The sequence below is a fragment of the Podarcis melisellensis genome (assembly GCF_964234715.1).
Source record: "Podarcis melisellensis genome assembly, chromosome: 2".
In the NCBI taxonomy this organism is placed as follows: Eukaryota; Metazoa; Chordata; class Lepidosauria; order Squamata; family Lacertidae; genus Podarcis; species Podarcis melisellensis.
The window spans coordinates 30553374-30571154 of NC_138529.1; the positions used below are offsets into that span (position 1 = coordinate 30553374).

General features: G+C 43.5%; 1 protein-coding gene and 1 long non-coding RNA gene across 2 annotated transcripts in view; both read right to left on the reverse strand.

Annotated features, from left to right (window-relative positions):
• Positions 1-1444: 1444 nt before the first annotated feature.
• Positions 1445-17781, reverse strand: part of LOC309363632 — a 92375-nt gene continuing 76038 nt past the window's right edge. The window contains exon 2 of the long non-coding RNA XR_014165493.1: positions 1445-1836. This is a non-coding gene — a long non-coding RNA (uncharacterized lncRNA). The remainder of the gene's footprint in view (positions 1837-17781) is intronic.
• Positions 10849-13550, reverse strand: MYADML2 (myeloid associated differentiation marker like 2). Its single transcript, XM_081898466.1, has one exon. The coding sequence runs from the start codon at positions 12825-12827 to the stop codon at positions 11925-11927; it is 903 nt and encodes a 300-aa protein (XP_081754592.1). The 5' UTR covers positions 12828-13550; the 3' UTR covers positions 10849-11924.

Sequence of the window (17781 nt, forward strand, 5' to 3'; positions counted from 1 at the left end):
TTTCTGTGAGAAATGTTATTTGCTTCTGCTAATTCCTCCAGTCATTTGCCAGGCCTAACTCTTATTCTGCATCATATCAAAATTGTCGTTGATGGCAGGAACTAAGGAATTAATTTATCATAAATGTATTTGTGTGAGTTTGTTGGCGAGAGGAAGTAGGCTGTATGTAAGATCCTTCTAACCCTTACGTTCCATTCAGGATGCGAATGGGGCTCCGGAACGGATCCCGTTTGCATCCCAAGGTACCACTGTATGTATAAATAAACCATGTATCCTAAAGACACCACAGTCTCCGCTGTGCCTCATTTCCAAAAGGAAACACAAACCCTGGGGTAAGTGCCTGGAACAGGAATCTCACTCTGCTCAGAGATTGGGGTGACGTGCAACAATATGAATAGAATGGCCTATCCAAAGAAGCTAGGGTTTGTTTTTTAATTGGCCAGCTTATTGTGTTGCCTAAAAAACAACAAGCCCTGAGATTGAAAATAGATTCCATTTGTGATTCAGTGTCTTGGGGCTTATGTAAAATAAGAGCTTGCCAGTTGTAGATATTTGGAGTTATGCAGTGAAGGCAAAACAGCCTCCAAAGAAACCCTCAGTACCTTTCATTGGATTTACCAGTTGAGTAGTGCCAGTTTGAGACTCAGCTCTCCATGTGTTCACATGCCTCAAATTCCATCAGTGCTTTTCCTCATTTAATCTCCTGGAATCTTCTGAGTTGAATGTCAGTACTGTATCTTCTAATGCAGTTCCATGCAGTAAGGTTGATGAGACCTTTTAAATGGGGCAGCTCTCAGCTGCGAAAGTCACACGTGTTCATGCTTTGTGCTGCTCATCCAGTCTTCCAGTCCCCCAGAGCACACTACTTCCAAACTTAGGCAATGATTTGAAGCAATAAATAATTATTTTAGGCATTTCGTGAAATCATTTTACTCTGCTCATGACTGACTATAGTTAAAATTGCAGGTACAAATACATACATCAATGGAGATATCTATTGTGAACTAAATGCATGAACACAAATCTCTTGTCAGACTGCTCTGGATTCCTTTCCTCGGTTATATGCAGGCGATAAATTCCAGGGATGGTATTTCAGGATTTATTTTATTTTACATTAGCAGTCACATACCAGGTGTTGCTTGGGAATCCTAAGAATCTAAGAAATCATTTCAGTTTTGAAAGGTTTAGTCTGCCATCTTTATTGAAAATTACATCTAATTGTATATAAATACAGACAGAAAAATCCCGTTCCTTGCTCTGCAAAATGCAAGATTTGGTTATTATCAGTGCAGTTTTGAAAGGCTGATTCCACCATCTTGATTCAAGATGGTATCCAAACATAGATGACAACTTGCTCCTTGCAATTATTAACTTTCATAACTATAGAGCATACCTTGCCTTTTCCTTTTTATTTTATTTTGTTCAATTAAACTGTTCTTTAATAAATAATAAAACAAACAAACAAAACCATCTGCTCCTTGATCTCAGGAACCATCATGCAAAAACTGGTTACGATGTTTTAAAAGATGTGCAAATGCATAGTGAACAATTCCCCAAAATATATAGTAGATAAGAGCACTAGGGAAACTCTTTCGTGTTATTAGCTCCTACTAATGACAGACAAACCAATAATCCAAGATAATCTGGCTTCTCCCTCTCCATTAGCTGCTATCCCATCAGGAGTGTCTCTTCTATCTACTCTGCTTAAAGACCAGCTTCACCAAGCTCAATAGCCATCAGCAGCCATTTCATCAGTCTGTAGGAGAGAGACAGACAGACAGATATTGGACTGCAGAGCCTTTCTGTCCATTGTGCCAAAAAAACTCCTCCTATTAGCTCCTCTTCTTGAAACATTTCCATTCCAGCTGGTTGCTACAAGAACTCTGTACCTAAAAAATCGTGTCTCAGCTTTCTTTTTTCTTCCTCCCTCGCAATACATTTTCCTTTTCCTCCTGTGTTTTAGTTTGGATTGTAAACCTGAACATTTCTTATTGGTGGCATTTGTTAGCTGAAGAGGCACCTTGAAATGCTTTAAATAAATAAATATTGAATCCTGTTTCTGTCTTCGAAGCTACCCTACCCACTTTCATGTTAGCTGCAAATGTGGTTAGGATCCCCTCCACTCAGTCCAAATAGTGTATAAACATGTTAAACAACAGAACCCTGTGCTACTCCACTTGTAACATTGAGGAACAATGCAAATCCACTTAACACATGCATTGTCTAACCCACATGAATTGTCAGAATTCTTGCTAAAATCAATATAGTATTGTGTCCACAGTATTTCCCCTGATCTACCATGCTAGAAGTCCTATCAAAAAAAGAGAGATAAGGTTATTCAAATAATCAACAGTATTTGATGACTGCCATCCAATGGCATTTTGTATTTAACTGCATTTCATAGTTTGGATGCAATGGAATTTAATATTTGATATTTGATAGCTGACTTCATAGCAGAGAACTGATGGGAAGATCACTTATATCGTTTTAATGTTAATGACTGTATAGATTTTAACATCTGTTTATCAAATTAGGTTTTTCTAACGTCACCAATAACTGAAACAAATTTGTAAATGATGTGCATGTGCAAGTATTGAATTCTGGATTTTATTTTGTACTGTTACTGTTTACTGCCAAACAAATACATTTACTTATCCTGTCAACGTGGTAAAATTACATTTGATTATATTTGCTGAATCAAATGCAACAATGTTTATTATTTGACAGCTGACAACTAAAAAAAATTTCACATTTGACAACTGCCAAAATCAAAGCAATCAATAGATAGCAAGACCTAAGTGCTCAGATGTCTACTTTTGACATCAAAATGCATATCCAATTTTCTAATTTTAATTTATAAGTCAAAATTCTGCCATCAAAATTCTTATGATATAATTTCACATTTTGGTACATTTCAAATCTTTGTGAATATTAATTTTAGTAGTATATACTGTATATATTCTAAAATTAATTCACAAAGATGAACAGAGAGGGGTGAGTTCATAGCACATTATCGCATGCATGTGGTTTTCTTACATGGAAATTACTGTATATCCATGTAGGAAATCAAAATGAGAGAAGCAAGCAACGACTGCAAATTCCCTGCAAATGGTCACCACCAGTGTCTGAATAGTAGGGTCCACTGTCCTGGTATATCATAATCATTGTAAACAGGTAGCTTATTTTAATATGTGCTGCCAAATGTGTTAATAGTCAAATTATTTTACGACGTCCAAATATACTGTTGTGTGTTGCAAAATGAATCCTTGCAGAGTGAGTTCCTAAGAGTACAAACCAATCTAGGATTCATTAACCACACTTGGAGGAGTACTGACACTCAACCAGTGAGGAGGTACTATGAGCAGTTCAGTTCTACTTTCAGGGCACACAAGCTACAACTGTAGTTTGAGTTTAAGCTCATTTGAGAGAGGCCTTTTCCAGCTGTTGATTCATAACATTCCCGACGTGCTTCTTCTGCGTTTTGTTTGATTTTTATTTTAAATTGCCTTGGAATCCTGCTGGCGTTAAACAGTATACACTTTGAGGAATGCATGTGGCATGGCTCCAACTGTCAATGACACTTTTAAAGGGTGGAAAGAAGATTTAAAGTGGATAGCAGGTGTGAGGAAAGGCTACTGTTAAAGTTGTGGTTTTATTTATAACGTGCATAATCTAACATTAAAAAAACATTCAGCATTTTGCATTGAATGTCTTCATAGGTATTTATTTAATAGGAATTATATACTGTTTCGTAATCAAAACCTCTACACAATTAATATACAGGTAGAGAGGTTATGTTATGATAATTCCCATTTTGGAGATATTGGCATCTTCAATCAGCTTCCTCCTTGAGCAATGGTATCTTTTAAAATTATCTTTTATGTTCAAGAGGCTTGGAAATCCACATACCTTCAATCAAACTATTAATTGCAGAAGTTGACTTTCTACAGGCACACAGCAGTTTCTATGGGTTTCTAGCACACTCACTATAAGGCAAAAGTGCATGTATTGGAGACATGGAAGCAGTTCTGAAAATGGCATCCCCAGACCCCTCTAATATGTCATTGTAATGCTTAGTCTGTGAAATATAATCTTTTATTGTTTATGGGTTTTACCAGTTTTATATTTACAGATCACATTTTCATGCCTATACAATAATTCACATAGACACCCCCACCCAGCTTTCTATGGCAGTTCAGATACATCTTATTAAGGTATGTGAAATATCAGCATCAGCATCATCATACCTGGTGCTTCTCTGTCCCCATCAATGACAGCTAAGGATGTGGAGCAGAGGCAGGAAAAGGTACGCTATAAAGAGATTCTGTCCAGGGCGAGCATGACTACATGTTTGGAAGGACCAGATGAGAACTACTCTCTAGTAACATGGTGCATCCAATTCTAAGTGCATCCAATTCTAAACGAAACTCATAACCTACATTCATCCATTGCCAATTCACGTGGGCAGATGCAGAAAATAATGGACCATCACAGACATGGAGGGAAGCTATTGTCTTTGTGCTCAAAATGCTCAGACCTAATATTAACTTAATTCCAGAAATCACAGGAAGTTACTGTGGAGATGTGCGTTTAAACAGATTTCAAGAAGTGAGAAAATCCAGCTCCTGCTGTTCTGCTGATAGAAATATTTATCTTTCCTTGTATCAAAACCTGGGATTTTATTTGCCCTCCTGCTTTTGCTGCTGACTCAGATCATTCTGCTACATCCTCCTCTAGGTTTCTTACAGTCCTCCCTGCTCTACTTGCAGTGCTATACTGAAAGTGTTGCTACCACCCTGTGGTTCCATAGTCATGCAAAACCCTCAGGGCACTGGGAACACAGCAAAAAAGGCAGGCAGCTCCATACACTTCCTCTGCCAACACCACTACCAGTGTCCCTAGCACCACGGCCAAACGAAATGACCCTTGGAATCAACTGCAGCTGCCCAGGACTCTCCAGCCCGTGCACTGTGATGTCACCCTGCAGCCTTTCTTGACCCTGGACCCTCAGGGCCTCTACGTCTTCATGGGCAACAACAGCACAGTGTGGTTTGCGTGCCTAGAGCCCACTGCCCTCATCCACAGCAAGAAGCTCAACTCCACCAAGCAAAGGGGGTTTCTTATCTCTCTGTGGAGGGTAAATGGGTTCACAGCACCACCCATCTCTAAGACCTGGAAACAGGTGCACATCAAATAGCTGGTGGTGCAACTCAGCTGGAAGTCTCCTGCAGAATGCATCCTATGAGCTGCTGAATACCTTCCATGGGGAGCTGGCGGATGACCTGGCTGGTTCCTAACACAGTGAATATGTGGAGGATTGGAGCATCCAGGCAGAAAATGGATTCCTGCATTGCAGGGGATTGGACTAGAATGACTCTTGTCCGTTCCAATTCTATGGTTCTGTGGCTGACAAACTTGGCACTGAATTGGATAGTGGCAACAACACTGGGGCATCCTCTTGAGCATTATACAGCTTCCGGTGCCACCCCAATAGCTATCACTCTGAAAATCAGCAAAATGCCATTGCGCTATTGCAGTTTCCTCCATAGTTCCTTTACAGAAATAGTGCTCCTTTCTAATGTTCTTTGTATTAAATTAGCCGGTACAGGCAGCCCCCCACTTACACGTGTCCAACATGTGTGTGACCATGTATACATACATTGCACTGAACCCGGAACTGACGCAGAAGTGCCATAAAGATGTCGCTAAAAGGGTGGAACGGGGGCAGAACTGGATGTTTGCAGGCTTTCTCAATGGGTTTCAGTTATATGGGATTTCACCGACACGCAAGTCGCCTTAGAATGTAACCCCTGTAAACGGGGGACTGCCTGAAATTCTAATATGAGCATTTCCCACCACCTTCCAGTTTGGTACTAATGTACCTAGCAAATATGGAAAACTATGGGGAAGTAACTGGATTAAATCCCAGAGCAAATTTTTGTTTTATTTTTGCTGATCGTACACAATAGAACTGCTTAGCTCCATCCTTCTCACTCTCTGCAGAAGTGATTCACAGTGATTCTCACTCTTTCTGCAGGAGCAGAGGAAAGCCCTAGGAGTTTATTTGTCCTTAGTTCTTGATTTAATTAGAAACCTAATTAACGACTAATTAATGCTAATTAATAGAAACTTAATTAAAACTTGGGAAACGGGGGTTAGCACCAAGGTGAGTTCCCCATCGCATATTTTATGTACCTGATCTATGCCCCCAATGGCCACTTATGCTACACAAATTGAGACAACACAGCAAACATCTCATCATCCTTTGACCTCTATCCCAACTATATTGCTATCCTGCCTGAACTGTGTTTAGGATGTTTGCTACAGGATTACAAAACTAAGCAAAATCCTGTGTAAAAAATGTGCAGGAAAAAAGAGGAATTCTTCACTTGAGGCCATAGCTGTCAACTTATAGATTTGAAAATAAGGTTACCAGCAGCCTTGAAAATAAGGGATCAGCAGCCAAAATAAGGGACCTTCAGCCTCACCTGTTCCAGGCATTCCAGTCTTCCTGTCCTCCTGCAGTCTGGTCAAACTCATGCTGGTAGCTTCGAGAACACTGTTCAACCAACTTTGTAACCAGAGGTTCAACTGAATAGAACCTGAATCACATGCACCACAAGGCCTATGCAGCCTCAACTTAAGATGGCTCCCCGGCCTGGCTTTGCACTGCAAAGTTTGCAGCAGCACGTGCAACAAAATGGCGTCCAGCATTCAAAAACCTCCTCAGCTTGCATTAACTAGCCACACACACACAGCCTCCCCCCCCTCGCCACGAGATCGCCAGTCACCCACCATTTTAGTCAACCAGCTCCTTTCTTTCCCCCCATAAGTCAATCGAAGGAGCCTCTAAAACAAATTCAAAAGCCCCCCCTCCCACGAGATCTCCTTTCCTTTTCCCCCATCATGTGCCACCGCTCCAGATAGACCTTTTCGCCGGCAAGGGTGAGTGGGCCGTCGATGACGTATCCATCTGATTCTGATCCGAGCACTCAGCACAGGTATGTTCAACTTCTGAGCCCCTCTGAGCCAAAGGCAGAAAGCCCAACCAGCAGCCAAACGAAGCTTCAAGGACAACCACCATCACCTCTCCGCTGGGAAGCACTGAGCAAAGGCGAGTCCCTAGGGAACGCAGCCGATTTGATCAGCACAAGGCATGCAAGCTCCACCCCCCAGTCGTTCTTAGACTTCTTATTGGGTGAGCAACACAGCCAAGCAACACAGTTGGAGCCTCCCTCCTCCCTGGCCGGCTGGCAGGGAGGGAGAGGAGCTGCTTCCTTTGAAATTTAAGGGACATCATTAAAGGACATTTAAGGGACATCCATCAATAAGGGACAGCAGCGGGACATGGCGCTGGAATAAGGGACTGTCCCTTCAAATAAGGGACGCTTGACAGCTATGCTTGAGGCTATCCTGTGCTGAGCAGGGGCTTGGGTTAGGTGACATTCAACCTCCTTGCCGTCATTTTCTATGGATGGTTTTGACTTCCAGTTTGGTATTTTTTTGTAATGTTGTTTCCACCTTATGCTGCTTTCAAACTGCTGAAGTAGTGTTACTTTATGCTCTATTGGTTTATTCTGTTTATTAATAAATTATTTTGGTGTTTGTCAACTGTAGCTGATACGGAAAAGAAGAAGTGTGGGAGAAGAACCACAAGGTTTTGTGGCAAGAGGAGAGTAACTGGAAGCAGGGGTAAATTTGGCTTCTGGCAAAGTAGCCACTTGCCAGCTATAGAAGGTACACACAGAGATATTATTTTTTTGGCAAGGTTTATAATTGTGGAAGGAAGGAAGCTTGACACATTCAATTTGGGGAGATGGAAATTAATGGAAGGACGGGATGCTCTGCAATGAAATGTTCCTCACCTCCAGAATCATTTTATCATGCATTCAGATCCTGACTTGGGTCTCATATTTTGCCTGGTGTTAGCCTCAAACTTCTCTCTCTCTCTCTCTCTCTCTTACTTCAGAGTAAGCAGAACTAGAGAATTGGGTTCCCCCCCCCCACACCAATCAAAGCTGTAAATGTCAGCATTAAGAAGAAACAATCCTATTCTGCATTCAGAAACAACAGGATTGCAATCAGAAATCTATTTTGCAGATTTCTATAACTCCTTCTGGTATTATGAGGGTGCTCTCTTTCCCGCATTACAGCTGGGATGGCCACCTTTTAACCTGGTAAATTCACAGTAGTCAATCCAGCCATTCAGTGTGCAAAAGAAGCTCATCATTTAAATTATGAAATACAGAATTGAAAAAACTAGGTCACTAATGGGTAGTAATATTTAAGAGGCTTACTGCTACAGCTTGCATACTTCAGCCGCCAATCGTTCTGCTTTGCACAGGAACCAGAGCAGTTAACTGCTGTCTGCTTTCCCCCCGTTAAGTCTGCTCAATGTAAGGGGGCTCCCGGAAAGACAGGCTCAAGTTGTTATTCAGAATCAATTGGAGACATAGGTGGAATCTAGATATATAAAAAAAGTTGTGAAAAAGCTTTTTAAAAAATGTTTTGAAAAACTATTGAATTTGCCATAGCTCACCATTACCATCTAGTGTCACATTTGTATAACACACTTTACAACACACAAAATTATTTACAGCTGTATAAAGGTAAAGGGACCTCTGACCGTTAAGTCCAGTTGCGGACGACTCTGGGGTTGTGGCGCTCATCTCGCTTTACTGGCTGAGGGAGCCGGCATACAGCTTCCAGGTCATGTGGCCAGCATGACTAAGCCGCTTCTGGTGAACCAGAGCAGCGCACGGAAACGCCGTTTACCTTCCTGCCAGAGTGGTACCTATTTATCTACTTGAACTTTGACATGCTTTCAAACTGCTAGGTTGGCAGGAGCAGGGACCGAGAAACAGGAGCTCACCCCGTCGTGGGGATTCGAACCACCGACCTTCTGATCAGCAAGCCCTAGGCTCAGTGGTTTAGACCACAGTGCTACCTGCATCCCTTTTGCAGCTGTATACCTGAGTCTTATTGTTCAGCTAGATTTTGTTTCATATGCCACTCTGCTAGTGCTATTGTTAGGCAGAAAGAGGCTGTTGCTAGGTGCCATGAAACAACAGCAAGTTGTTTAATTTATTATTGGAGTATTTTTACTGCTAGGGAAGGAGTGAGACCTTTGTGGGATTTTCTGTCTCAGGTACCAGAATAACTTGACTGGCTCTAGGTACCATGCATGTTGATGGAGGACGGGGAGTGCCACTGCTGCACTGCCTTAGGTGGAAAATATCCTGGGCCGGCCCTTTAAGTCACACTGAAAATGTTGTTGTTGGTATATGTCCATCTCATGAGACAATGGAGTGTCTCTTCCGAACGTGAAGTCAAACCACTGCATTAGCAGCAACGAAGTGACCTTTCCAGAGCGCAAGCCTGGGCAGTGTGTATGCAGGTCCTGGGCTGCTCAGACGACAAGATGCCTCGCTGATGCCAAAGAAGAAGAAGAGTTTGGATTTGATATCCCACTTTATCACTACCCGAAGGAGTCTCAAAGCGGCTAACATTCTCTTTTCCCTTCCTCCCCCACAACAAACAGTCTGTGGGGTGAAGTGTGACTAGCCCAGCAGCTGCATGTGGAGGAGCAGAGACACGAACCCGGTTCACCAGATTACGAGTCTACCACTCTTAACCCTACACCACACTGGCTCTCAAAGGAATGCAGAGCAATAAGTTTGGCACCAACTTGGCTGCAGGAGTTGCCAGAAGGAGACTACAAGGTGCCTCAGAGCATGTGTCTATTCATTGTGGCACCCCTGGTGGTTTTTTTTAAAAAGCACACTATCTGTATTAAGTTTCTTACCAGTGCCAGAATGTCTGTGTTTTCAAATAATTTTTGTGTGTGAATGTGCACTTAATAACATAGTTAACACACTCTGTACTTCTCTGCATTCCATTCCCTTTTTACCTCACTGTTTGCAATCCCACATTCTCTCCAATCAACTCAGGGTAGCACTTTACTCATCTGATGGACTGTAGTCCATGAAACCTTATGCCATAATAAATGTGCCACAAAACTGTTGTTTTGCTGCAAAAGACCAATACAGCATCCCCTCTGAGAAGATGAGACCTTTAGGACACACACACACACCCTGTAACTTTAGCTCTGTTTCATTTTAATATGCATCTGAGCTATATTAGGGTGTGTTGACATTAGTGCTTATTCCTCATCCAGCTGCTAGTTTTTGAAGCAGCATGCACAATTCATACCAGTCCACAATTCATACCAGTCCTGCAGTCTCTGGACAAATGCTGTTGCTTGATGCTTCCTTGCCTCTCTCAAATCAGCTTCAATCTGACTAGAGAACTGGATGCAGAGTTAAGCGGTAATGTGAACATACCCTAACAGCCACCACGCATGTGCAGATGACAGCTTGATGAGCTGATGTGAGGTAGTCATGAGCAGGGCCGTGCATCAGGTGAAGACATCCTTGGCCCCTCTCCAATGGGAACATTACTGTGCCAATGTGGATTCAACTGCAGCAGGCTGGGTGTGTGTGTTTGTGACCTTACTGCATTATAAGATACCAATGTGAGCATACGCTTAGACAAGGCAGTGGCATTCAAACACCATAAATCACTGTGTATTTCCAGACGGGAAGAAACTTGGTCTGTGTTTCTGTGCATTTATGTTTAGGAGGAGGAGAGGATATACAGCGAGGGAGGAGAATAAATGCAAGACTAGGGTGCTCTGCCAATTAAGGAAAACACAGAATACTTTTGCCAACTTGCTATTTTTATTCTAGATTGGAATAAAGCCTTCCTACCTAATTCACACACATTTAATATAAGCTATTGGAATAAACTACCGGTACTTGCTTTGGCTTCTTATATTTGAAAACACCAAAGGAGACCAGCACACTTCTTTGCACCATGATGCATTTATACAGACATGTTTTCTCAGCTGGGAATCAAGAATCAGCACCTCCAGGAGTTGGACAATAGGCACTTGGTTGGATGTATTTAAATGTTACTCATGTCCTTTCAGCATTGTGAAAGACCAGCGAATCCAGGTCATGTTCTAGATCATTAAGTAATCTGCAGTTTGCACGGTGCCAAGCGTTTGCGGAATTAAACAATGTCTGTTGCCTAACTCTTGCAAAACGAAAACAACACAGTTTTATTTTGTCTAAATTAATATACTTTGGTTCAAAGTGTGGTTTTGGTTCAAAAGTCTGGCTTTGGTTCAAAACGCTAATGTCTTGTGTGTAGCCACAGTTTCCGCAGGCATAGCAATATCCCCAGATGCTTCTTTAAGGAATAACTGAGGGAAACAATCTGGAAGTAATTATTTTAGAGCTTGCAGCAACCTTCCCTACACCCATTGTCAATTACAAACTTGACAGTATTCACTTCACTTCTCAAACTCTTCCAAACAGGAATGTGCATCTCACCAACAACCAAGTACATGCATAAGGAAATTGTTATTTTCATACTCTGGGCTGTGGACGAGGGTCTCAGTCTTCTTGGTGATTGTAATCTCCCCTCTCTTTCCCCTGCCTCGTCTGAAATTTCTGACAGAATCTATTAGGTTTAGTTATACGTTTTTCACTTTAACAGAATTTCATGGATTGAGCTGGGATTTTGGCAGTTGCTCTTTTGGGCCTAGATATTTTTCTATTCTTCTTGCAGTTTTAACTTACCCAACAATTTTTGGATCAACAATTCAGGGTCCAAAACCTGTTTTTCCCACCCTTAGTACTAGGCCTTACAAAACCTATTAACATGTAGAGTCACTGATGCATCAAGGGTACACATCTGCTGGAAATGAGGGTGGTGTTGCAGATGCATCACTATGTTTCTTTCATGATCAGGCCTCTTTCGATCAAGACAAGTTCTTTTTGTGTGCCCTGGATGTCAGCTTTCTAGGCGGGTCCCAAAACTCCTGCTGCCTGAGTCATTTATGGCTTTTTTTGTGGCTACTAGGGGTGTGAGACGAAGCGGATGCGTTGTGAGTAGGCTAAGTCCACAATGTAAAGCACCAGGTTCACACATGTGAACACTGCGATGACCACCTGGCTGTCCCAGGGGCACTTGCCTCTGGAGCACTGGTAAGGGCGGTGTGGGGAGCCGTACTTACGGTCAAAGCAGAACACTGGCCAGATCACTGCGGCGCTCAAGTACATCAGGACAGCCACAAAAGTGTAAACAACCACAAAGCGCTCAAAGGGGCACTTCAGCATGGCTGTCTTTCCCGTGACACTGAGGGCCACCACCACCACTGTCACCACAAAGCAGAAGCTGTAGACAGCCACGCACCACTGGGTTGCCACGTACCGGTCGTATTGGCTGCCGTTCACCAGAGCCCCAAATATGATGCAAGCTACGAAAGCCTGGACAATTTTCAGGAGGCCAGAAACGGTGGCCATGTAGCTGGTCACCTGTCCCGGCTTGGCCCTCGTGAGGAATACTTCCGCGGCGTAGGCGAAAAACAGAAGCCCTGCGAAAACACTGGCCGAGATGCGGAAATCTCTCGCCTCGCACCCGTTGGAATGGCAGCCAAACTCGACATACAGCGGATAGATCACGGCAGCTGTGATGGACATGAGGGTGGCAAGCATGGCGAAGGCGGCGGTGAAATTCCCCCAAGAGATGCTCAGGCAGCTGTGGAGGCGTGTGAACTCGCAGGTGACGATAAAGACGGTGACTGCGAAACAGAAGCACCAGACGGACATGCAGAAGGTGCCGTAGGCCGCACTGAACCCTCCTCGGTGGGCCACCAGGCTGAACGTGGTACATCCAAAGGCTGCCTGCAGCAACCGGGCAGCTCCAACACGAGATGCCACAGCAGCCATGTTGAGGTGTGTCCCTCTTGAGCTCTCCATCTTCAGATCAGGACCCCCCAGAATGTTTCTTTTGTGGTCGGATGTCGGCTGCTTGTCCTTGAGTTTCTACCCGACGCTGGATGACTAAGCGGAAGCTGCAGGGTGAATAAGCCCCATATCCCTCCGCCAAAAACCTTTGCTGGCTGCTATTTATGCCGCAGAGCGTACATTTCTGGCAGCTTTTTGAGATAGTGTTGCCTCTGCAGTAAGAGTATTGACCTGCCCTTCTGGTACGCTGCAGTTATGATCCATCAGCTCTGCTCTTCCGGGGTCTGTGTGTTGAGTAGTCTGTAGGCATCCCTGTCACTCTCACTCCACCTCAGCTGATCAGTTTCTCCCAAGTGGCTAGCAGGACGCCTATTCCGTCTCGGTTATGCAGCTGTAGCTCTCTACTATGTTGCTGCAAGGAGCCAGCATATAAATAGGAAGGTGTATTAATAGACTTATCTGGAATGGAATGAACTGCGTGGTCTGTGCAAAATAACGAGAGGGTTTTAGTTTCACCCAGTGCTGCTTTGCATGTTACTTTTTAAGCTCTGTGTCAAAAACCAAGTGAAAGTAATTTGAATTGCCTAAGACTAGAGCATGGGTAGGCAAACTAAGGCCCGGGGGCCAGATCCGGCTCAATTGCCTTCTCAATCCGGCCCGTGGACGGTCTGGGAATCAGCATGTTTTTACATGAGTAGAATGTGCCCTTTTATTTAAAATGCATCTCTGGGTTATTTGTGGGGCAGGAATTCGTTCATTTCCCCCCCCAAAATATAGTCCAGCCCCCCCACAAGGTCTGAGGGACCGTGGACCGGCCCCTGGCTGAAAAAGTTTGCTTGGACTAGAGTCCCAGAAGAAAGTACGGGGAAGCAAGGAGTCCACCTAAAATATATCATTTGTTTTGTCATGTTTAACTTTTTCTGCATGGTTGATGGTGGTTGCGGGGAGACATTCCATCTCCTTTCAGGGATTCCCTGAAACTGACTATTTGACCGCAAGAGTGAACTCGAGAGAGCTAGTCACTTTTTTTGTTGCCATTTGTACTGAAGCTGGCTTACGCAAATTCTATTGCTTATGGTAGTGATGGCCACCAACTTGGATGGCTTTAAAAGAAGATTAGACAAATTCAAGGAGGAAATGGCCTCTAGCCATGATAGCTATATACTATACCCAGAGGCAGTATGCCTCTGACTGTTGGCAGTCACTAATGGGCAGAGTGCTCTGGCACTAAGGTCCTGCTTTTAGGGTCCCCACAGGCATCTGGTTGTCCACTGTGGTAACAGACTCCTGAGCTAGATGGGCCCTGATCCTCTTAAGTTATTTAAAGCCCTTTAAAGCCCTATATGGCCTAGGACCCTTGTACCTACAGGACTGCATCTCCTGGTATGTCCCATGGAGGACCTTACGGTCTTCAAATAAAAACATCTTGGAGGTCCCGGGCCACAGGGAGGTTAGGCTGGCCTCAACCAGAGCCAGGGCTTTTTCAGCCGTGGCCCCGATCTGGTGGAACGTTCTGTCACAAGAGACTAGGGCCCTGCGGGACTTGACATCTTTCCGCAGGGCCTGCAAGACAGAGCTGTTCCACCAGGCCTTTGGCTGAAGCACAGCCTGACCCCCTCCTTTTGTAATCCTCATAGAACTCTAGCCCAATGATTGCCATTAATTTGACTCTGAATTGATTTTAGAATGTATTTCAATTAAATGCTTATGATTTTATGTAAACTGTGTTATTTTTACTGTTGTTAGCCGCTCTGAGCCCGGCTTTAGCTGGGGAGGGCAGGTTATAAATAAAACTTTATTATTATTATTATTATTATTATTATTATTATTATTATTATTGACTTGCTCTTATCAACTGTTGACTGGCAGTGGGTTTTGCAGGGCCTGAATTACCATATTTTCTAATCTTTGTTGTAAAAAGTTGAAATGCCAGGAATTGAAGCTGGGATTTCTGCATGCAAAACGTGTGCTTTACCACTGAGCTATGAACCCCGATATGTCTGCAGATTTGGAGGTGGGGAAGCTGGAAGTTAGCTTATCTCCTGCCCCTACAGGCAAATGGTAGCTGTAGCTTCAGAGGCACCTCCATAGAAACTGATCCCTGAAGCTACTGCTCACACTTAATGGCGCACACCAGCACTCTGCTTGGAGATGTGGGCTGATGACAATGCCAGCTTACTTCTGCTCTGGGTAAGTAGGTGGAGGCCTGAAATGATACTCTGAGCTGTGAGGTCAGGAGGTAATTTTGCAGAGCAACCTGGCAGGGCACTCTCTTTTCTCCTCTCATAGTTTGGAGCAGCATTCTCAGTCAAGCATGGCTAGGGATCATAGACTGCACAGTGACCTGACAATCTCATAGAAAGCAGTTTGTTTGCAGGCCGGATTTCCTGGTTATTGTTTAACCCTCAGCTACCTATCCTTAAGTGCTAACGACAGCTGCTTATATAGAAATCCATTGCTGGATTATGGTTGGATTGTTCTGTAGTGTTATGGTCTTCCACTCCAAAACACTGAAGCAAAGACTGAAATTGATGTTATTTCAAACTCATGTCTTTTGATATAGGGAAAATATGATATAAAATTCTTTTTTGTGCATCTTAAAAAAATTAAAATAAATTGAATACATAACAGGAACGCTGTTAGCAATGTACAGCCCACACCAGATTTTGTCCAACCTTTTAGACATCAGATTAGAGAGACCAAGATAATACAAACACTTTCTACTTCCAATTACTTTTGCTTTGTGTTACAAGCCCTTCATTTCTTTTTATATTCAACATGTCAGTGTCCCAGGTTTGCCCTAACTTTACTTGTTCTGGTTTCAGCTAATCTGTTGAATAACGAGCTAGAGCAAAAAGGAGGAAGGATTTCATTCATTCAAGTTTAGGCCAAACTTGAACACCAAACAACCCATTAATTGCAGGAGCCCTCCAAATATTTAGCTCAAAGGTGTTTGTTGGAAGGCTGTCATTCATGCACCCATCTCCTTAATATTCTAATTTGCACAGTAAGCCAGACTATCAGTGCCATTTGAGTGAGGCCACCTGTCTTGGCTGCCAGATATTGCAAGACCATTACATAAGAGGGGAGCACCTTAGTACTGTACCATCTTTCTGTCTCGTCTGTCGCTGGCTGCATGTACAGACCTCAATGTGTAATGAGAGGTGGACATCTGCACCAAGGGGCCTTTTTAGCTTGCTATAAGAATTCTAAGTTCTCAAATATTCACAAATGCACACATATCTAAATATATAAACCACGTGTCTGAAATAGTACAGAAGAGTAATCCTGAAGCCATTTTGACTCTCCCAATGACCTCAAATATTCCTCTGCAGTAAGGGAGGCAAATAGGGAAAGACTTCCCATTGTCTTTTTGCTTACAAATCCTGTTTTAAGGGTGTATTTGTATATGAATAGGGTGTGCCTATGACCTGGATTCAGGAAATAAAGTATAAACCACTACAAAAGAATGGCCAGGCTACCCATGTAACGCAATCAGCGACCATTATCAGGTATCCCGGCAGACAGGGTTTCTGCTGTAGACCGCCTCCTATGATGTATGATCATTTTGGGGTGGTTTTTGGCTAAGGGGGTTGAGCAATGTCAAAAGTCTTTAAAGGTTCCTGCACACTTTTGTTCAGGGTATCTCCCTCCATGGAAGGAGGGGAGGGAACTCTGTTACAACAGAAAAATAAATATCTGCCTTGCTTTCCCCTGGGTCTTGCCTTCATCCATTCTTCTCTGACCAATCATGGACTTAGGGGACTCAAGAGTCTCATGGGGAGTTGGGCAGCAAAATCCAAACCTCACTTTTTACATCAAGCTCATGTTGGCTCCCTGTGGGATTTTGAATGCTGATGCTGTATTTGAACTCATAAAGAGAATAAAAAAGGGAGAAATAAGAAATGGGGGTAATCAGAGAGAAAAGAGGCAGTGTCATCAGTGACACTTTAATTGATGCTTTTAGGCCAGGACCCAAGAACTTGCAACTGTAACTGGACTACAACTCCCATCATCCCTGACCACTGGCCCTGCTGGCTGTGGCTGAAGGGAGTTGGAGTCCAATAACATCTGGGGGAACTGCAGGTCACCCATCCCTGCCTTAAGCAATTAGTTCTCTCCCTTCTTGAGACAAGACACCCAAGTCAATTTCTGTCATCTCACCCCACCCAGGAACACCCTGTTTTACCCTTTCCCACACTGCCTTGTGATGTCAGGTCCTAGGGTAACAGCATCCTTCTGTATCAGATTTTTGTGATCGATCAAATAGCTTCTTTCCTTCCTCTGTTGTTTGATGCCAGACCTTCTTACCACTCAAACAATCTGGAGTACCAATTCTCATCTTTTGCCCTAGGAACATGATGAGAGGTGCCTTACAGAGTCAGTCCCTTGCTTCCACTAGCTCCAGCATGGTTAACATTGCCTGGCCATGGTAGTCTAGGTGTTAGACAGAGGTAGGCAAACTAAGGCCCGTGGGCCGGATGCAGCCCAATCGTCTTCTCAATCCAGCCTGTGGATGGTCCAGGAATCAGCATGTTTTTACTTGAGTAGAATGCATCTCTTGAGTTTAATATCATCTCTGGGTTATTTGTGGGGCCTGCCTGGTGTTTTTACATGAGTAGAATGTGTGCTTTTATTTAAAATGCATTTCTGGGTTATTTGTGGGTCATAGGAATTCGTTCATATTTCCCCCAAAAAATATAGTCCGGTCCACCACATGGTCTGAGAGACAGTGGACCAGCCCACAGCTGAAAAAGGTTGCTGACCCCTGGTGTTAGACTAGGGTCTCTCCTAGTCCTATATGGAAATCCTTGGACCTTTTGTGCTCTATCACTGAGCTAAGATCTGGGGCAGTTCATTTCAAGACTCGTGGTCTCTCTCAGCTGACTATGCATTACTGAAAGCTGCTTTTCCCCCTACCCTTTTCTGCTGCATCTCCCCCCACTAGCTGACTGGGATAACCCAA